This window comes from Leucopleurus acutus, assembly GCF_964270905.1.
Source record: "Leucopleurus acutus genome assembly, chromosome: 1".
Classification (NCBI taxonomy): Eukaryota; Metazoa; Chordata; class Mammalia; order Artiodactyla; family Delphinidae; genus Leucopleurus; species Leucopleurus acutus.
The window spans coordinates 146,218,367-146,240,592 of NC_139142.1; the positions used below are offsets into that span (position 1 = coordinate 146,218,367).

The 22,226-nt window shown below is 48.8% G+C and overlaps 1 protein-coding gene across 2 annotated transcripts in view; it reads right to left on the reverse strand.

Annotated features, from left to right (window-relative positions):
* OTUD7A (OTU deubiquitinase 7A) overlaps window positions 1–22,226 on the reverse strand; it is a gene marked incomplete at both ends in the record, with an annotated part of 196,413 nt that overhangs the window by 15,586 nt on the left and 158,601 nt on the right. For both annotated transcript variants that reach the window (XM_082841749.1, XM_082841750.1), the window contains 2 exons: window positions 8,122–8,271; window positions 10,393–10,520. In XM_082841749.1, coding sequence (XP_082697875.1) covers window positions 8,122–8,271; window positions 10,393–10,520 — 278 coding nt within the window. The remainder of the gene's footprint in view (window positions 1–8,121; window positions 8,272–10,392; window positions 10,521–22,226) is intronic.

The window sequence follows — 22,226 nt, forward strand, 5'->3', positions numbered from 1 at the left end:
CCTGGGGGCAAAGGACTAACATCCTCCCCATGGAGAAAGCAGGGGACCATCAATCATCTGTGGAAGTTACCACGAAAGTACGGGTAACTGTTATTTACAAAAAGTTCCAAAATGCGCTGGCAAAGCCTTGCCCACTCAGCTTGCCCACACCTGACCAATCCCTCCAGCCCAAGCTTGCCCACTGCAAGCAAGCCCTGCCTTCTCCCCACAGGAACCCCAGCCTGCAGGACACAGCGGGGTTCTTCTTAGAAGCCGGCCAACCTCAGCAGCGGCAGGGGCGGGGCGGCGGGGGAGGCAGAAAGAGCTGTAAGGGAGCAGTGGATTCTTTCCCAACATAGTTTCAACACAGGGAAGGACGAGAGGTTTAAAGGACACCTCATGGAATTTTTAAGCCGCCAGGAGCTTGGACACATTCAGATGAGACGCACTGGGCCAAGCAGAAGGAAGGGAGTGGCGGGAAGAAGGCAGTCCCATGTCACATCCTACAACACATTTTGTCTCATTCTCAGGCTCCCAGAACATCATTCCTCAGACGCAAGAACAAGACAGCTGCTCTCTCTGGGCCTGTGATGACTGTACCTGTCAGCCTCCATCCCAGGGTGCTGGGAGGTCCGGGGTGGGGGGCGCCCTCCACAGGTGTCCTTTGCTTGGGGCAGGGCGACAGCTCTGCTTGGCAGTGGGGGACCAGCAGGTGCCCTGGACTTTGATGCTCTGTGTCCTACACCCTTGCCTCCTCCCCAGGCTCCGAGACCACAGGCCTGGTGGCTCGGTCCTGAGTCTGGGCCCCGCTGTGGTCTGAGAGTCTCTTATCTTGGCTTCAGAGAATGATGCCCGGTTCCATCCTAGAAACTGGTGTTACTGTACTTTCTTAGTCCCTCTCCTAGCCGAGCTGAGGGCACAGGCTGGGACTCTGTTTTCTTGTCTGCCACACTGAAGGAGGGCTGCAGGCAAGAGAACCGATGGGGCCAGCAGGTGCATGACAAAGAGCCCCACCGCCCCCCGGCCCTCCTTCCTAAGGCCTCCAATCTGAGGACACCAGCCCCTGAGTTTGGGGTACCTGGTAGTAGAGCTTGTTATGGCCACTTATGAGCTGTCTCTGGGGCCCAGCTCACCTGGTGAGGCTCAGCTCCACTCAGACCCATGCCTGAGGCCTGGCTGACCCCGGGATGGAAGGAATTCAACTCCAAGCTCTTACCATGCCAGGTGTGGGCTGTCTGGTACTGTCACTGTCACAAGTGTGCTGTCACACTGAATACTTGTTGAATGAACCTCCCCGTGGCTCAGGCCCGTGCGGCTGTACACAAGAGAGCTGGAGCCCGCCCACAGCCTGTCCCCTGGACCACGGCCAGCTGCTCATCCCCAGACCCAGACCTTGCTCTCAGAGCAGCTGGCGCCCACGGCAGGTTTTGGGGGCTCTCGACCATGCATACAGTGGGCCTGCTCTTTGTTCTGCTGGGCCTCCCAGTGGGACCACCCCTTCCCCTGGAGAGGAGTTGAGAGACTAGCCACGTTCCAAACATCTGCTGGGACCTGGATCTACAGAGCTTGCAGAATATTACTTTGTAAAAAGTCCGCCACCAGCTACAACAGGTCCCAGGACCCCCACGCATGAGCTGCTGAGGGGTGGGGAGCTCACACACTCTGACCAGGCCCCTGATGGATCTGAACGCAGCATCCGCTGGTCAAGAAGGTGACAGTGATGAACTGAGCCAGAAATAATGAGAAACATGGCAGTTTCTCATTCATTCCCATGGGCTTGAATAACCTGGTATTCTCATTCTGTCTGAATTGGTTTGCTCGGGTGGCCATAACAGTGGAACACAGAGTGAGGGGCTTAAAGAGCAGACATTTATTCTCTCACAGTCTGCAGGCTGGAAGTCCAAGGACAAGGTGTCAGCAGAGTTGTTTCTTTTTGAGGCCTCTCTCCTTGGCTTGCAGGTGACTGTCTTCTCTGTGTCCTCCTGCAATCTCCTCTCCGTGTGTGTCTGTCCTAACCTCCTCTTCTTATAAGACCACCAGTCACAGTGGATGAGGGTCCACCCTGATCACCTCACTGTATTTTAATTACTCCTCTGAAGACCCCATCTCCAAATACAGTCGCAGCCTGAGGCCTGGGGGTTAGCTCTTCAACACATGAATTCAGCCCTTACCAACACCTCTCCCTTCATGACAAGCCAGGGTACCTGAACTCAGAGGAAGGTCCCGTCACTAGTTCACCAAGGAAACGCAGGATCTCGCCTGATACTTTCCTGCTTTTTATGTTTCCAAGGTGGTGGACCTGAGCTTCCTGGAGAGCTGATGAGGGAGGCTTTCCCCGAGCATCATCATGAATTCCTGGACCGAAGCAACTTCATCATGTTTCTACTCTTTCCAGTGGTGGTCCTCACTGTCCCTCTCGTCCTGTAGGAGCCTCGTCCATCAGCCCGGAAGCCCTTCTGACACTACCCTCGCGGTCTTTGAAGATGCCTTGTTTCTTCCAGGACAAGATGCGATAGGATCTTTGTGCATACTTCCTGCCCCAGATCTGGCCATGCTCTTAGACACCGGAGTTTGGGGGCGAACAGGACCTGCTTGCAGCAGGGGATGGCGGCAGGGGCTTGCCTGGAACAGAAGGTGAGGAGGCTGCAGGCAGGGTGGAGGTGCCTGGTCATCTCCAACATTCCTGAAACGCCCCACCTGCCCCGGGGGACCTGCCTGCCCCACAATGTTGAGAGTGTGGTGTGTGTGACAACCAGCCCTCTTCCTGTCTGAGCCATGTCGGCTTTTGGTGACCTGTGGTCGAAGGGGCTCTAACCTGCAACCAGGAAGCCCTGTGAACTGACGGAAGCCCCGCACGGCAGGGAAGGGCAGGAAGGAAGAGGATGGTTTCCCACTATCTTTCCTCTCACTGAGCATCCTTGGTCCCCGTAGGCAAGGATGCTATGGGGGTGGTGACCTTAGTGTCTGTAAAGAGCTTCCTGGGAGGCTCCCTGGGGGCAGAGTGCAACGCAGCTTGAAGGCACAGAGCTGGAGACTTTCTGGAAGACGGAGTGAAAAGCCCCGGGCCAGGCCGAGGTCTCAGTTCAGCAGGGTCAGAAGGCTCCTGCCCGCTTTGGGGTGGGGGTGGGTTCTGGCACAGAACCAGGGCTCTAGGAGAGAAAGCCTCTGGGCATGAAACTTCCTGGTGGCATTTAGATGTGTGTGTGGGGGGGTGGAGACAGGAGCGTGCCATCAAGTTAGCCGCGTGGCGCCAGGTCTGTCTCTCAGCAGGACCGCCCCCGCCCCGGCTCTTCCTCCTGTGGGGGCGTGGCCACGGCCAGGACCGCAAGACGCATGCGCCACCCTCACCCAGGCAGCTCGGAACTTGACATCCACGGTTGGTACACGGCGGCCCTGGGAGTAAGGCTGCTTCTCTCTCTGCGTTGAAAGAGAATGGATTTTCTCCTAAGGAGCACAGCACTGACAGCCTCACGCACCACCGCTTTTTAGGGAATTAAGAACCTAACAGCCAACGTGGTTTATTTCCAGATGAGGACCCAAGTTGGTAAAGAACTCATTTTTGCACTTTTGCTCTTCCCCAGATGAGTGGTCATTGCTGGTGAAATAAAGAGGAGAGTCCAGATGGAACTGCCTGGAAACATCACATCCTCTCCCTGATTCAGAGCTGGCTCACTGAACCCCCACCCATCACCTCACCCCCTTCTTCCTCCACTGCACTCATTTCTCAGGCTGCTCTGAAGCCGGGAAATTGCAAGTATAGAGCTCAGCCTTAGTAAGATGCCAGCACGTGTCGAGGGAAGGTGTTCTTCCCAACTAAAATGACAAAGTTTCAAGAAGAGAGGCATTTGGTCCAGCCTGGAATATGGATGTGATGCCTGGAGCTGCAGCACCTATTCTATGACCATAAGGCTGAAACCACACAATAAGGATGGTGGAGCAGGGAGAGGCTGGAGCCTGAGTACCTAAGAATGTCTAGAGCTGATGCACCAGCCCTGGACCACCTACCTCAGGACTCCCTGTTAGAGAAGCAGCTGCAGCAGCCATTTTCTCCTTTGAGCCCCTTGCATCCCAATGCTATTCTGAACTGTCTTCTTTTGGGGGCTAATATCATGGCCTTCTGTGGTTGCTTCCATTTTCTTGGCATCATAAAGGCTGAGAAGAGAGGCTGAGTCTGTTCCCTGAGCAGGTTCCTGACGTCTTCTCAGCTTCTCCCCACCATCCTCAACCACTGGGTAACAATGGCAGAATTGCTAGGATCTGGTATTTGCAGAAAGCCCCCGACAGCCTCTACCATCGGGCTGGAAGGTAGGACAGTGCCCCACAGGAACCCTGGGGTAGGCTTCCTCTGGTGATGGCTCCCCGGGCAATGTCTGCTCTGTTCCTCCTGCCCATGGCAGGTCCTTTCAGGGAGATGCTGGGCACTAATGGTGGCCAGGAAGGGAGCCAGTCAAGGCCTTTAGGTTTATCTTAGAAGCAGCATTTAAGGATCAGGGGACAGGCCTGGCTTTGCGACAGGCAATGTCATTCCCAGGGCTGACTGAGGACTTCAATGTGTGGAAGTGACCATGGTGGTCACTTTGTAATTAAGTGGTGATGTCCTTAAATGTGTCAAATGAAAAGAGACCAAATGGGAGAGTGGGCAGAAAGGAAGAGGAAGGGCAGAGGACAGGGGAGGGGGGAGGGAATGAGGGTGAGGAAGGGGAGGAGAAAGCATTCATTTCCAGGGAGATGGGTGTTATTGTACCGGCAACAGATAAGGGGACAGGCTGGGAGGGCACATGGCGCCCCTCGGGCAACGCGGTGAGGACACGGCAGCACCCAGGCCCAACACCATCACGCTCCTATGACATGTGCTTGCTGGGCCACACCAGCAACATGCCAGCCACCCACCAGCAACACCCCTGCATCAGCCCAGCACTTCTGCTCAGGTCTATCTGTCTGTTCTTCCCAATTAGAGTAATTGCTCCCCTGCTGAATGGAGCTCGTGACTGCTCGGGAAACATCCTGCCTTGTGTAGTGTGTGGCTTGATGGGGGTGCCTGTCTCCCCTACAAGGTGGTAAGGGCCCCAAGGCAAGGACACTGTCATCTTTGGGTCCCCAAACCTGGATGCAACAGGTGCTTCACTGAATGGGCCCTCGGCCCCCCAAACAAATACTGCATGCAGGACCACTGGACTTCAGGCCAGTGGGAGGAGCAGGAAGCAGGGTTGCGCCTACCAGCACCCACCAGCTCAGTGAGGGTGGCACAGGGGATGTGTCGGTAGCAGTACTTAAAGCCTCAAAGTCTGCAGAGCATTTGTATTCTTTCCCAATGTGTGAGGGCCTGACGTGTAGCACAGAGGTTACCCAGCCAGTGGGAGCCGCTTACATGTTCTTTGCTTCTGCTTGTGCGATGGTCGTGAGGACTGAATGGGTCAACGTGCAGCTCTGCACATTGGTCACGTGAGGGCTGTGGAGGCAGGGACCACACTGCTATTAGGAGCAAGCCAGCAGGCGGAGCTGCAGGAGCCTACGACACAGCCGCTCAGAACCCACACTGGGACCAGAATCCACTTATGGGAAAAAAAGTCTTCAGAGGTGAAACCACCTGCACCTCTGCAACGCTCCCTTGCTAGGCGGTAACCCCTCCACATTTGTCCTTTTATTGAAGAGCACCTTCATATTGGCCTTGAAAGCATCCATAAGCAGTATCTGGAAGGCCTGAAAGAAAGCTCAGTGCCTCTGTGAGGAGGGAGCCGGGCTCTGAAGGCCCTGCTCAGCAACTGGAGATGCCAGCCCTGGGACTTTGATCTCTCCCTGACCACAGAGTCTCTGGGAGACTGGATGAGAGGCCCCGCACCTGGCCTGGATCCCTGGTCCTGAGAAGGGCCCTCTTTTTAAAATTTTCTAAATGAAACACAGCCAATTTTATTCAAATTCTCCAAAATTTATACTCGATATGTTAATTGTTTCTAAAATGTTTCACCTTTAAATCATGGATTTATTATTTCACCTTTCTTTTGGAGTTTTTTTTCATTTTTTTCTGTATAGTTCTTCTATAGAAGTCAAAGTCCTGAGTTGCCCAGTTAGGAGCCTCTGACCTACTATCCTGATTAAGTTTCTTCTTAATATTCATGGCCAACATCTGGCTTCTAAATGAAAGGCTTTTGGTCTTTTCAATCACTTGCTGATAGGGTGAGGCTGCAGAGAAAGGGCCCTCCTGTCTCTCCAGAGCCACGGTGAGCTTTGAGAAGAGCTGGAAGCCATGAGGGAGGTGCCAGCTCTCACTGGCCAACACGCAGAGAGACAACAGAAAAGGCAAATGACACCTAGGCCTTAATGACGAAACATGTCTTCCTACGGCTAAAGTGAGATGTCTGTAAATAGCACAGGAAAAGGACGTGATAGTCCCCTTACAGCCAGTGGCAGCCCTGCTCCCTCTCCTTCTGGACTCACATCACCACAGGATGAGCCACCATGGATTTCCTGGGACCACATCCTATGGCAGGGACCCTGAAACTGGCCAGTCTTTCCTTCTTTTAGTATCCTGGGAGTTCTCTGTCTAACCAGACACAGAAGTGAAAAAGGAAGAGTTTCCCTTTATTTGCTCAGTTAGTCACACGTCCGTCAGCAGTTAACATTCCAAACAAAATCCCGCCATTTCCACAGCAGACACATAATGCATTGACTGAAGACAGGCCCCACATGAGTCTATGTGACTGCTGGTTGGAGTTGTGCAGTGCACAGCCTGTGGGCCCAGCCCGGCAAGCCTCTCTGCAGCACTGAAATGGCTTCTGGCAGGAAACTCCCATGTAATGATTTGAATGGAAAAATCCATCTTTTGATTCAAAAGCTTACTTTAGAGCAGAGGCTGGCAAACATTTTCCGTAAAGTGCTCATTAGTAAACATTTTAGTCTTTGCAGGCCACACAGCCTCTGGGGTTGCTTCTCAACTCTGCTGTTAGGGCACAAAAGCAGTAGCCACAGACAATACGTCTTTGAACAAGTGTGGCTGTTTCCGATAAAACTTTATTTACAAACAGGCAGTGGGCTGTAATTTGCTGACTCTCTGCACTAGACGGGCTTTTAATTAATTATTTATTTATTTGTTTATTAAGTGTAAGTTTATTACTAGTCCAGAGTTTTAATATTTTGATCGTCTGGTTGGTCTAACAAAGTAGACAGGCTTTTAAAAATTACATCTGAGGGCTTCCCCGGTGGCACAGTGGTTGAGAGTCCTCCTGCTGATGCAGGGGACACAGGTTCGTGCCCCGCTCTGGGAAGATCCCACATGCCGCGGAGCGGCTGGGCCCGTGAGCCATGGCCGCTGAGCCTGCGCGTCCGGAGCCTGTGCTCCGCAACGGGAGAGGCCACAACAGTGAGAGAGGCCCGCGTACCGCAAAAAAAAAAGAAAAAAAAATTACATCTGAGATTAATTACATCCATATAGTATATGCGTACATGTGAAAGGGAACCACAGTGAAAGTTATTTAAGGGTGGCTTGATTATTAATTTGCTTCATAATTTAAATTAAAAGTTGTCTGTGGCATTATTTTCTTTTTTTAAAAACTGAAGTATAATTGATTTACAATGTTGTGTTAGTTTCAGGTGTACAAGCAAAGTGATTCAGTTATACATATATATTCTTTTTCAGATTCTTCTTTCTTAGAGGTTATTAGAAAATATTGAGTATAGTGGTATATAGTAGTTTCTTGTTATTCATCTATTTTATATATAATAGTGTGTATATGTTAATCCCAAACTCCTAATTTTTCCCTCCTCCCCTTTCCCCTTTGGTGACCATAAGTTTGTTTTCTGTCTGAGTCTGTTTCTGTTTTGTAAATAAGTTCAGTTGTATCATTTTTTTTTAGATTCCACGTATAACTGATATCGTATGATATTTGTCTTTGTCTGACATCACTTACTATAATAATCTAAGTTTCTTAGTATGATAATCTATGATAACGATAATCTAAGTCCATTCCATCCATGATGCTGCAAATGGCATTATTTTCAATGATATTTTTTTGCATGCATATGGTAGTTTTAGGCAAAATCTATCATTGCTGAGTGCGCTTCCCAGGGAGGTCTCCACATTCCGCCTCCTGCCCCTCCCGGCCCACCCCTTCCCCACCTTGCACTGTTAGGTGGCGCCGGGTGTACCTTGTTCTCTCTGCTGGTCTCTCTGCTCCATGGACACAAGGGCAGAGAAATGCGCTTGGTCGTAGGCAAGAACCAGAGGTGAGCAGTGGCATCTGTTGGGAGGCACCTCCAAGGGCAGGTAAATCCCTCCGAAGGGGATTGGAGCAAATGCTGCAGACACAAACAAGGGTGAGGGCATGTGGATCTGGAGGGGGCGTGGACAGCATCCCTCACCATCCTGGGGGAGGTGACAGGGCGGAGGGAAGGGAGGGCGGGCTCAGGCTGCAGCCCCGGGTGTTGTCATCTGTCACCTACTCCACAGCAGAGGGGCCTCCACCCACCTGGCAGGAGCTCCCTGGGAGCTAGGTGACGCTTGCCACTGATGGATAGGGAAGCCCAGGCTCGCAGGGGCCAGGCCCATTAGACCCCAAGTCCTGTACCTGACCAGGGCACCCTGCTCCACCTGCCTCCTTGGGCAGAGTCCTCCTGGCTCGTTTGTCCCTGCACCCTGTCAAGCTGCACCCTAGGAACAAGCAGGGCTGAGGGGATTCTGCTGTGACCTGCCGGGCCTGCCTGCTGCCCTGAGTCCGGCCAAGGTGATCAGAACGCCCACCCCAGATGGTCAGCCAGGACGTGTGCTGATGGCCACCTAGAAACCCGTGTTTTCCTGAATGTACTTATTCCTCTCCTGTGTTCACAAAAGCATCTGCATACAGAACAACGTATGTGCTGCTTGAGAGCTTATTTGTTCTAGGTTTTGAGAAGCTCAGTGAGAGCACTCCAGGCCCAAGTCGTGAGTCAGATGGGAAATGAGGCACGGGGATCAGCTCCTTTAGCAACCGGGACACAGTCTTGTTCATTTCCTTACCAAAAGGAGGAAAAAGCCTAAATCCTCACTGAAATACAGTAACTACTGGAAATACCTGCCCTGACACGGCATCTGTTTTTTAATTACAAAGAACCTTGCCTCTTGGCCTCAGACTCAGTGACTCACTGCCCTTCTGTGGAAGGAAAAGACAGTCGACATCAGGGATGGCTTTGATGAACTCAGGATTCCTCCCCACCCTTGCATTGTCTATATCAGTGACCATGGTTCTGCCCCCCTCTCTGCTGAGAGGCAGGGTGGGTCCGCCTTTGAGAGGGCTGCACCCTCCAGGACAGGTGCAAAGGAAGGAAGTGTGGACCCAGCTCTGTGGGATCTGATGAGTACAGGGACCCCGATGGGAGGCCGGGCTCTGCACCCAGAGAGCTGCAGACCCCGGCAGGCCTGTGTCACTGGGAGTGACCAAGGTACTCCCAGCTCCCTGCCTTCTGTGGTAACCACAGCCACGAGAGGCAGGACACTTACACTAGGGTGACCTTCCTGGTCCATCCACCATCCTGGCCCCTCCTGTGTCCCTCCTTTTCAGAGAGCATGGTGCCCTGTGGGCTCCAGCAGAAAGGCTAGAGGGAGGACACACGTGGAGCCCTCCCTGCCTGGGTCGACCCTGCTTCCTCAAGGCCTCAGCTGAAGGCGGGGGCACATTGTGTGGCCTCTCTGAGCTTCGGGCTCCTCGTCTGTAAAGCGGGAGGCAGTGTCTACCCTGGGAGGTAGTGGCCTGGCCGAGGGAGAGGGTGCACATGATTGGCAGTGCAGCGGGTACCGGCCTTGGGAAGTCCTCCATCCCTTCCTCCTTCTCCCCCAGCCCTGGTCCCATCACAGCCTTGCGGATGACTTTGCATTTTCTGCCTTTCTTGTTTCTTCTTTAAGACACATGCGAGGGGCAGGAGGGGACTGGAGTGGCTGAGTGGCCAAGTGGCCCTGGGATGAGGCCGGCACTGCTGGAGGGTGTGGGCAACGGGTGGGGCCCGGAGCCCCTCGGGGTTCATCCCCACCCCCACGCAGCCACATTTCTCCTGCCGTGGACACACAGGGTGGATGGACGGCCGAGAGTAATCTCTCCTGGGAATTCCCTGGCTGTCCAGTGGTTAGGACTCTGCACTTTCACTGCTGAGGGCCCGGGTCCAATCCCTGGTCGGGGAACTAAGATCCCACAAGCCGTGTGGCACGGCCAAAAAAAAATATAAAAAAAAAAAAAATAAAAAAGAGTAATCCCTTCTCTACTGGGAGGAGCCAGAAACATGTGGAGTCGAGGAGAAACGAGGAGAAATAAGACCTTTGTCCAGGCAGAGTAAGGCTCTGTGTCCTTCTGGAGGCTCAGCCATTACGTTGGACTGTCCCTTCCTTACTCGGGATGTTATGCTTTCTGGGTGATGAATAAAATACATCTGTTTCATTATGAGTAAACTTACCTTCCCCGCCTGAGTCCCTCAGCATCGTATCTGCTACAACGACGATGGGCCTCCTTAATATGTGGGCAAGGACGAAAACGTGGAACTCCTCCAGACTCTCGTACACAGGGTCCTCGGCGTTGTCCATGCTGGGGACACAGTGAAGCAAGCCCGTCACTGGAGCGAGTCGGGACAGGGAGTGGAGGACAAAACACCTCCCTGTGGCCCTTCCCTGCGTGGACCCTGGCCGTCGCGGCCAGCTGAGGCCACGGCCCCCCTCCACGCCACTCGATGTTGGCAAGCACACTGAACCCAGCTCTCCACCCTGACCCTGGGGTGGGTGGTCTCAGGAGAGAAGCCGAAGCAGAGAACCTGGCAATGTGGGCAGCCAGCTCCCTTTAAGATGCAGTCTCCCTGGGGGCAGAGGCGCCCAGAGTGTGTGACAACATGCGGGCTGGTTCTCTGGGCGGGTTGACGGGGATGCAGTTGGGGCAAGAGGCATGGAGGTTCCCCCTTGGGTTCATGCTCACAACCAGCAGCTTAGGCTGAAGCTTTACCCTCAGGGGGTCAGGTATGCCTGGGCATGTCTGATGGGCCGGTGGGTCCACTGCTACCAAGATCTGTGGGCCTTTCTAGGGGATACCCCGACTGAAGATGGTGGTAAGAAGGCTGTCTTGAGTGGTAGTGGAGGGAGTGACAGAATGCCCAACCCAGGCCACTCGGACCCTCCCCAGCCAGCCCCTGGCTCTTCTCCGAGGCTCAGGGGAAGAGTGGGCTCCAAAATCTGCATCACTCATGACTCTAGGACATGGGCAGAGAACTGTAGCCTTGACGTCTCTCAACAACCAGGCCAGTCCAAAGGGAAGAAGCATGGAGAGAGGAAGGCCAGTGCCCCGAGGTTGATGGGGCCTCTTGGGCACTCGAATGGGGCGGGGCACCCAGAATTAACTGAGGGCGGTCTCTAAGCAGGTGGGGCAGAGTTAGCAAGTGTGGCCCTGCTTGAGAATTCTGGGGTGGGGTGGCCTGGGGAAAGGGTTCTATGTACATAGCCTGCAGCCAACTGCTTGTGTGGCTTCTAAAACAAAGGCTCTGAATCCTTGGGGATGCCTCATAATCACCTGGGGAGTTTTGTTGTTATTGTACCAATAGTTTTTTCTTGTTCTTTTTCTGGTGACTCAATATACCTTATCTTAAGACTTAAAAAAAATTGGCAGCACCTAAAAGCTCACAAAAAATTTGCAGAGTATAAGTAGCTTTTTTTCCTTCTGAACCATTTGAAAGTAAATTGCCAACCTGAAATCCCATCACCCGGCAGAACTTCTTGTGCACTTCCTGTGAGTGGGGTTACGTTCCTGCAGATATATTCTCCTACATCACCACCAGAACTGGGAATTCATCTAATCACGAAGGCAACAATGCATCTGTCACCGTGAAAGACCCCAGTCACCACGTGCCATCTGCCCCAGTTCTGGATGGTGTACTGCATTCAGCTGCGGTGTCTCTTTAGCTGTCCTCAGTCTGGAACATTCCTCAGGGTACTTGACGTTCAAGACCTAGGCCGTTTTGAAGACCACAGGCCCAGTATTGTGTAGAATGTCCAAGGTCTGGGTGTGTGTTTCCTCACAATCAGAGCAGATTGGGTTACACTGCATCCTTCTCGTGGTGTCCAGTTGGGTGGATCTCTCTCGTGGCCGTCAGCCAGGCTCCCCCTTGCAGAGCTGCTCCCTTCCGCTCCGTAATTAATAAGCATTTTATGGGGAGGAACTTGGAATCTACAGACATATTCCACTCCTCACCAAGCCTTGATACATTTACTGATTCCAGGCTTCTATTTGATTCACTGTGTTATAATCCATCCATGTGATTATTTTGATGCTCAGATACCCGCCCTGGTCAGTGGGGCTTGTTCAAGTGGGATCTGTGTCTGTGTGACAGCCCCCGTCATTTTTTAGAGCACATCCTTGCTTTCCAGCACAAGAAGATGGTCAAGGTTGTGAACTAAAGACGCCGCCTGCCATTTCAGTAAACAAAGGCTGTTGCAGCCATCAGCCACTACAGGTGCCCTAATGGTGAGCCCTGAGGGAACTCAGGATGGAAGCAGGATTCCCCCCCCCCCCCCAACATCTAGCAGTCAGCTGCGGCAGCCACCCCCGACGGTGCACACTGAGAGGACTCAGGATGAGAAAACACAGAATACTGGCCACAGAGAGCTGAGGTACATATTGACAGGAATGATTTCAGTGAGCCCAGACTCTTGCATCTTCCCATACATAGAAAAGCACTGAATTCCTTAACTTGAGATGTCTGGTTTTCTTTAATTAACAGTAAACTTTTGATGTTCTGACCACCCGGTCTTTGTTACAAAAATGCCTACGTATCCTGGTTCCCCTCCTTACCTCTTTGGAGCAGTCCCTCAGAGCCACCTGACAGTCTGTGTCCCAGGCTTAAGTCCTCAGTTCTGTCCATCGAGTAAAACATAACTTTCAACTTTTAGGCTGTGCATTTTTTTTTTCAGTCAACAAGATTCATCTTGTATCTCTTCTGCTTCAGCCCTGGATTCAGCCATTTCTCCTGTTTGTTTTTGTTTTTTAAGATAGTGGATAATGGTGTTTAGAAGCCAAAATATGATTATTGCTGATGTCATTGCTCCTAGACTCAGTAAGTAGAGCTGGGGAACGCGTGTGTGCATGCGTGTGTACACATCCACACGTGTACAGACATTTTCATCTGTCATCTATCTATCCATCCATCTATTATCTATCTATCTACCTATCATCTATCTATCTGAAACTCTGAGCCCCCTGATACTCCCAATTCCAATCTAACACCCCAGAGTTCATTCTACTTGTAACTCCTTTCTCCGAAAGTGAGAAACCTGGTTTCTACCAATCTTAAGCTATCTCCTTATTTGATCCTGCTATGTAAACAGCCCCCAACCAATGCTGCTTCCCTTCCCCTGAGTTGCCCTCTTCACTCTGTCTGGCTCTGACACCCTGATCTTGGTCTCTGTGTCCTCTAGGTCCTGAGCTGGGGAGAAAGTGGGGAAGATTTGGGTGTGCATATGCCCCCGGAACTGTCCCGGCTCCTTCCATAGTAAAAGTATTTGTATTCTGAGAAGTGTCCTTCCCACCTTGGCCATCCAGAGAGACTTCTCTGGTCTTTCTGGGGTCTGTATGGCCTCATCCAAAACCTGGCCCAGCTGCCAAAAGGAGTTGGGGAGAAGGAGGTGGGAGGGCCAGACTCAGTGCTGCTCTGGGGCTAGATGTTTCCCTTTTCTGCAAGGGTGGACTGACCTCTAATCCAAGTTGAGTGCAGTTGAAAGGTTCTTCCAGAGTTTTGTTTTTTTCCCCTTTTAACGATGTCACTTAGTGTTACACTGGTTCTGCAATGTCTCTGAGGTGCGAAGAATGCCCTTTTCCCCTTGGGGCCCTGAGTTTGCCTTTTCTGCCAGGCAGTTACCATACTTCCCTGCCCCAGCCTGTTTCTTTTGGCCTCGTTTGGACCACAGTCTTCTGCTACCTGAGATTTTAGAGCCCCCTGCTCTAGAAAACAGTTGTCAGTTTAAGAAATCATTGGCCCCTTCCCAGCACATCAAGTGGGGAAGAAAGAGCTGTGATTTAGTCACCCAGCACTAACTCCACCTCAGTTCTCCCTGGAGAACAGCCTCTCCCTCCAGCCCCTTGCTCTAGGATGACACAATGAATAACACCTAGTCATAGAAATCAGTCTCTTTGGTTTGTTTTGTATTATGTTGTACATCATTAAAGATCTAAATACAAAGGATATACAGTCTTGATGAATCTAAAGTAATTTGCTAACTATTTTGATTTTTCAGAGAGAACTACTAATAAAAACCTAAAAGGTAAAAAAACCCACAAAACACCACTCTGCCCACTGCAGGTGCCCACCTTGCTTTGATGAACCTATGGATTTAGGACTGAATTTTTCAGGGAGGGAAGGGAAGTGGAAGGGGAGTGTGTTAAATACATACACACATGCTGAGTCTCACACAATGCTCTCGGGTGTACATTTCCAAACATCCTGGGTAGTTATCCTGTCCAGCCATGGGTATGTGAGGTCAAGGGCTCTGAGCGGGTGCTCACTCACCCCTGTCACACAGTGAGCGCTCACAGGCAGGTGCATGGCTGAACGAGACAAGCAGCAGCACGGAGAAGACAGAACACAGACTTACAGCCTGCGTACTCAAGAGAAAAATACCCGACCAGCTACGCAGAGGGGACCCACAACAACCACGGTGCAACGTCTGACTATTAGGCACCACTGTAGTGGCGTGGCTTTCTGCTCATGCAAAACTCAAAGCAGGGCCATTGTATTTCAAACTGAAAAAACAGCACATATTTATTGAGTACTTGCTACAAGCTGGCACCATGAAAGGCACTGCAGAGGCCCCCAGGTAACATCTGTCCATCCAGCCATCTTTTATCCCTCCATCCACTCATCCACCCACCATCCATCTGTTCACCTGTCCATCCATCCATCCAAGCACCCATTTGTCTATCTATTTGCCCATCCATCCATCCATCTACCCATATATCCATCCATCCAATCATCCATTTGTCCAGTAATTCACCTATCTACCCATCTACCCATCCATCTATCCATCCATCCACCCATCCATTTGTCCATCCATCCATCCACCCATCCACCTGCCCACCTGTCTGTCTGTCCATCCATCCCAGATCTGTGCTAGGGCTGGAGCATGCAGTTTCACCACATACATCAGGAGGCCTCATGGCCAGACATGGGCAGCAGTGATGGGGGTATAGGCCCAGCTGGGAGGGGGTTATGGAGACGAGCCTGGAGCAGAGCGACCTTTCTTCACTCCTGTTTTGGTGTTGAACATGAGAGCCAAAAGTCAACTGTGACTCTGCTCAGTGGCCCAGGAGGTTGCAGAGGGGGTCCCAGCTCTAGCCTGGGCATAGGTTGCAGAGAGGGTCCCAGCTCTAGCCTGGGCGTAGCCGGAGAATCCCAATATCCTTCCCTACTTGCTCCAGCTCCTTGTTCCCAGGGTGCAGGGAGCAAATTTGAACTGGGGGTGGGTCCTGGTTCTGTGCTCTCCCTTCAAAACCATGGCCATGCCCTTGTGCTTCAAAAGCCTCAGTGACTATTCCTGTTCATTAAAGGCAGGCTGGAACATTGGCTCGACAACTCCTCAGGCTCCTCTGCGGGGCAAATGGGCTCATGACTGGGATGACGCTTTGGAACAGTGACCTGCGCATGTGAGTTACTGTGACAGAGCCCGTTGGTAGAAATCAGCTCCAGCAAAACCAGTCCTGAATATTAACGTCCACTTCTCATCCCAAGGCTTCACATCACAGTAAACCTGTGAGTTTACTGAGCAAATGCTGGATGCGGGATTGTAAATAGGATCTCGCCTCTGGGAAAAAACACTTAAAATCCCTAAAATACAACACCTAATTGGTGTTGACTGTTAAGACTAACACGCAATATAACTGCTTCATCCTCACATCTGGGCGTGTCTGAGAGCTTCCTCACATGCTCTAGGCCACAGCACACCTGTTCCCTCTTCTTCAGTGTGTACCTGGGGAGGGGGAATCAGGAGCATTGGGATACCTCACCCACCCAGTGAAAACCCCCTGAGGAAGACAAGGGGTGACCTGGACTGAGGCTGGGCCAGGCCCCCCCTCCTGGTGGGACCAAGAAGCAAGAGCGGTGGAGTGAGGTCCAGATGGCATGGAAGTCGGTGGCAGGAATGAAAAGGCACAGTGCAGATTTGGGGGTGTCCTGGCTTAAACGGCAGCCACAGCCTTAGCGGCCACCCCAGCAAGAGCCCATGTCATGGACAAGGAAGCCGGTCTGGGCAGCCGGTGGGGTCTTGCCCAAGGGCAGTCACCCGGCCGCACAGAGGCACAGCTTGGGTGCAGGCCCCCCAGGACACTTCCCCTGTCCCCCTCCCCAAGGTGAGGTGACCACACCTCCTGTTTTGCTTAGGAAAGTCCTGCTTTATGTGTCACCAATGACCAGTGGCCACTCTCCCTCCTCCAAATGTACCAATTTGGATAAATTATAGAGTCGTCATCCATGGTGATTATCTATGGTGACATAGTTATCAGTTTCTGGTGTACCCTCCCATCCAAACGTATAAGCACACATGGATGGACCTAGAGATTATCATACTAAGTGAAGTAAGTCAGAGAAAGATAAATATCATATGATATCACTTATGTGTGGAATCTAAAAAATGATACAAATGAACTTATTTACAAAACAGAAACAGACTCACAGACATAGAAAACAAACTTATGGTTACCAAAGGGGGAAAGGGGGAGTGATAAATTAGGAGTTTGGAATTAGCATATACACACTACTACATATAAAATCAATAAACAATAAGGACCTAATGTATAGCACAGGGAACTATACTCAATATCTTGTAATGACCTATAATGGAAAAGAATCTGAAAAAGAATATATATATATGTACAACTGAATCACTTTGCTGTACACCTGAAACTAACACAATGGTGTAAATCAACTATATTTCAATAAAAATTTAAAAAATATAAGCATATATGTGTTTGTGTGTGTGTGCATACGCGCACATATATAGGAATATGAATGTATGTGCATATTTAGATTCTATACACATACCCTCCCCCTACCTCTAGGTGAAAGGCAGGGCACTACATGGGCTATTCTGACCCTTGATTTTCCTAACAGTACATCTCAGAGAGGCCTCCGTCATAGTATGTGGGTCTCCTCCCCTCTCACTGCTGCACGGCAGCATTTCTGCCAGTGGTGGGACTCGACCCCTTCTCCCAGGCAGGGTTTGGAGCCATGATGACATCTTTGATGAGCTGGCACATAGGTGCAGAGCAGGGCTGGAGAGTCAGCCTGAGGGGCTCACAGGGACTGAGGCCAGCCGGTGCCCTGCTGTGGGCCTTTGTATCCAGTCAGGAACTGTGTCTGCCCAGACGGGAAGCTTTTCCAAAAGATTTCCTAAGGCACAGTGTAGGCTGCTGGGGCCTTACTAAACGCTATGGCCTGGGGATCCAGGACGGAAGGAGGGTGGCACCTCTGGCACTTTGAGGGGACAAAGAGGGTCTCGGGCTCTGACAGGAGCTTCTCAACTGTGGCCAGGGTAGCCTGGGGGTGAGGACTCATTTCACTGCCTAAAATGAATACGCTGGGGTCATTTGTGTGACAAATATTTACTGAATATCTGCTCTGGGTATAGCACTGTTGCTAGGGGTGTGTGTGTGTGTGTGTGTGTGTGCGTGCATGTGTGCACATGCATGCAGGTCTAAGTGGTAGAGACAATTAACAGATGATCAAACAAATAACTATCAGGTGTTAATAAGCACAGTGGTAAAAAGGGGCTGCTTTATACAGGAAGGTCAGGGAAGGCTCCTGACAGATGAAGAGTTGGCTTCAATCATATTTTCAATTAGCAATGTCTTTAAAAATTTGACCTGGATTCCACGTTTGCAAATGTGAGAACTCGTTAGGTGAACAAACATTCTTCCTGCTTGGTTCACTGGTAAAAGTCACAGCACCTTGAGGAATATTTGTAAGAAAGCCTCCTTTTCCACAAGGGGCCAAGCCCTGACCCTGCGGGGTGGGCACCTCCCAGCAGTGGCCTGCCACTCACCTTTCCTTAAAAGACTGACTTAAGTTCATACCTCTGAGACTGTACATCAGGTAACCATTTAGGATTCTAGTTATTTCTGAAAAAGTCCAATAAAATAGAAAGGCAGCAAACATATTATGAAATTATGTAGACACAGCAATGAAATTATGGAAAGTCAGTTACAAAATGAGCAGCACACAAGAGAAATAGGGGCCTGGGGTGTCAGTCACTCTGTGGGGGCTGCCCAAGAGTCCTTGAAATGGCCCCCCTCTCTCAGTCTCTTTTTCTCTTTGTTCAAACAGCCTCTCAGCCTCCATAACCTGTCTCATCTAATGGTGAGCAAGTAAGCTTTTCTTTTATAAAAGGTTAAAGAACAAAATTGATTACTTTCATCACAAATCTCAGGATAAGTTCTTGATTCTTGCTTTTCATGCCTGTTTTGCATTTGATAAGAGCATGGGTTTATGTTTGTGGTCAGTTCCAAGTTCAGATCCTGGCTCTGTCTCTTCTGGGCTGTGGGATGCTGGGAACTGACTTAATTTTCTGAAACTCAGGTTTCTGTCATTGGCCATGATAAGGACAGCTTTGCAGCCCTGCTTGACGCAGAACATAACACGTGTGCTCAGTAGACGACATGGCTCTAATTCCTGCCTGATGATGCTATTCTTCCCCATCTCTAGGGAATCCTTATCCTCTAAGAAGGCCAGCCCTCCCTGCACGAGTGTGGGAAAATGGTGTGAGCACTCATCCCACGAGGGCTGGCCTTTGCTCCCCGCCTGCTAATGGCTCAGGTCTGGGCACTGGTGTCATGGGCTCCAGGCAGGAATGCCTCCCCTGGGGGTGTGTGGAGGCACAAGTGCTTAGCTCCGTGCCTGCTGCTCCTGGATCTGGCTCTGTAGGTACACACAGCCCCAAGTGGCCAGCACTGAGCTAGGGTTTGGAAAAGAATCAAAAAGAAGCATTGGGTTGGCTGCACCAACAGGATACTGCAGTCTGAAGGGGAGACAATATAAAACATACACAAGTCCTGCATGAGCAGGGTGCAGGACAGGGCTATGTGCACAGTGGTGCATTCTGGCTGGAGGACAGAAAAGGAAGTCCCAGGGAACCAAAAAGTACCTGGAAGATTATAAAAAGAGGGCTTCAGAAAACAATCCCATGAGGTTGTTTATGAACTCCTGGACTCCCCTCTCCCCAGCTGTGAGCTGTGCATGCGTGGATCTGTCCTAATCAGTACACCAAATGCTCTGACGACTTACTGAAGAGACCCCCGCCCAGGTCACAGACTGCATAATGTGAAGCTTAGCCAAATAGGACAGCAAAGGCTTTGAAAACCACAGCCCAGAGAAGGCAGGTTGAAATTTACAGTATGAACCTACCTGATAGAATTAAAAAGTCAACATGTTTCTTAGATTATAAACAAGACTCAGAATCTCATAAGATCCAAAATGTCCAGGATGCAATCCAAATGTACTCGACATATGGAGAACCACAAAAATCTCAATGCCCAAGGAAGGGAACAATCAAAAGACACCAACTCTGAGTTGGTAGATATCGGAATTATCTGACAAAGATTTTAAAGAAGTCATTATGAAAATCCTCCAATAAGTGATGGAAATTTTAGAACCTAAATATACAACAATTGGAAGAAAAAATTCACTGAGTGGACTCAACAGCAGATTGGAGATGAGAAAGAAAAAGGGTCAGTAAATCTGAAGATGGATCAACAGATGACCCAATCTGAAGAAGAGGGAGAAGAAAAGATTGACAAAATGAGGATTTCGGTGACTTGTCAGTCAACGCCAAAGGTGTAATACTCATGTCATGAGGGTCCAATAAGGAGAAAGAGTACAGTGCCCCTAAAAAGAAAAAGAATATTTAAATAAATAATGACTGAAAGCTTCCTAAGCTGTGCAAAGATACAAACCTGTAGATTTAAGAAGCTCAGAGAACTAAAGAGGATAAACCTAAAGAAATCCATGGCCAGACACAACAAAATCAAATTGCTGAAACCTAAGGACAGAGGAAAAATGTTGAAAGCAGCCAGATAAAAGTGACACTCTCAACAGGGGAACAATAATTCGAATGACTGTAGATTTCTCATCAGGAACCACTGGAAGCCAGAAGAAGGAGAAACAAGATTTTTAAAGGATGTTAAACTAGAATTCAATATCCAGTAAAAATATCCTTCAGGTATAAAGGTGAAATAAACATATTCTCAGATGAAGAAAAGGGGATTCATAACCACCAAATCTTCCTAAAAAAATTAAAGGAAAATGTTCAGATTGAAAGAAAATGATACAAGAAGAAATGTTGGAATATCAGAAATGAAGGAAGCACAACCGAAACAGTCATGATCTGCATACCTATTAACAGACTATCCTTTTCCTCTTGAGTTCTTTAATATATATTTGAAGACTCACGTTAAAATTATTATATTGGCTGGTGGGGTATTTAAAGTATGTAGATGCAATACATAAGAAAATTAAAACATAAAGGAGAAGATAAGGGACCCATATAGTGACAAGGATTTTGAATTTCACTTGAATTCCAAAAGGGATTGCTTAAAGTATGTATATTGTAATTACTAGAGCCACCACTTTTTTTTTTTTTTCGGTACGTGGGCCTCTCGCTGTTGTGGCCTCTCCCGTTGCGGAGAACAGCCTCCGGACCCGCAGGCTCAGTGGCCATGGCTCACGGGCCGAGCCGTTCCGCGGCATGTGGGATCTTCCCAGACTGGGGCACGAACCCGTGTCCCCTGCATCGGCAGGCAGACTCTCAACCACTGTGCCACCAGGGAAGCCCTAGAGCCACCACTTAAAAATTATATGAAGAGATGTTAAAATCACAAAAGTTAAATTAAAATAGAAACTTAAAAAATTCAAATAACTGAAACAAGGAAAGGGTAACATAGGAACAAAAAAAAAAAAACACAAAAGGAAAAAGAGAACAAATAATAAAACGAAAAAGCTAAATTCAAGCATGTCAATCATTACATTAAATACAGATTGTTTAAATGCAGCAGTTAAAAGATAGAAATTGTTAGAATCAATAAAAACTATTTGCTGTGTTGAAGAAACTCACTTCAAATATAATGATATAGGTAGGTTAAAGGTAAAAGGATGGAAAATTACAGATCATGAAAATTTTAATCAAGAGAAAACTAGAGAAACTTTATCAATATCAGGCAAAGTAGACTTCAGAGCAAAGAAAATTGCCCCAGATAAAAAGAAATACTACATAATGATAAAAGGATAAGATTCAGTAAGAAGATAGAATAGTCCTAGATGAACGTGGATTTAACAATAAGACTTCAAGATACTTAGAAGAAAAAACTGACAAAACTGAAAGGAGAAACAGAAACAGCCACAAGTATAATTGTAAGGCTACAAACTTCTCTCTTGGTAACTGAAAGAACAAGTAGACAGAAAATCATCAAGTGTATAGGAAATTTGAACAAAACCATCAGTCGATTGGATCTAACTGACATCAACAGAATACTCCATCTAACAAGTACAGAATACACATCTTTTTAAAATGCACATGGAATATTCACAAAGTTGGACAATATGCTTACTCCTTAACAAAACTGAACACATTTTAAATAATTTAAATCATTAAATTTAAATTTAAAATGTCAGACCATAATGCAATTAAACTAGAATTAGTAAAGAAAGACAACAAAAACATATTACACAATACACTTTTAAATAATTCAGTGGTAAAAGAGAAAGTCTCAAGGGAAATTAGAAAATATTTTAAACAGAATGAAAATAAAAATGCAACGTATAAAAATTTGTTGTATGCAGCTAAGCAGTTCTTAGAGGGAAATTTATAGCCCCAAAATGCATATATTACAAAAAAGAAAGATCTCAAATCAATAATCTAAGCTTTCACCTGAACAAAGTAGAAAAATCAGTGTAAAATAAACCCAAAGCAAGCAGAAGGAGGGAAACTCTAAAGGTAAGAGCAGAAACCAATGAAATTAAAATCTAAAAGTCAATAGGGATAATCAATTGAGACAATATTGGTTCTTTTAAAAGAACTTTAATAAAATTGATAGAACTTTAGCAAGGCTGACCAAAAAAAAAAAAAAAAAAAAAGAGAAAGACACTAATTGCTGAGTCTGAAAAGAAAAGGAATATCACTAAAGTCCCTCCAAGATATTTATAAGTTAAAAAAGGGAAAATTACAAACAATATTATGCACATAAATTCAACAACTTAGATGAAATGGAACAACT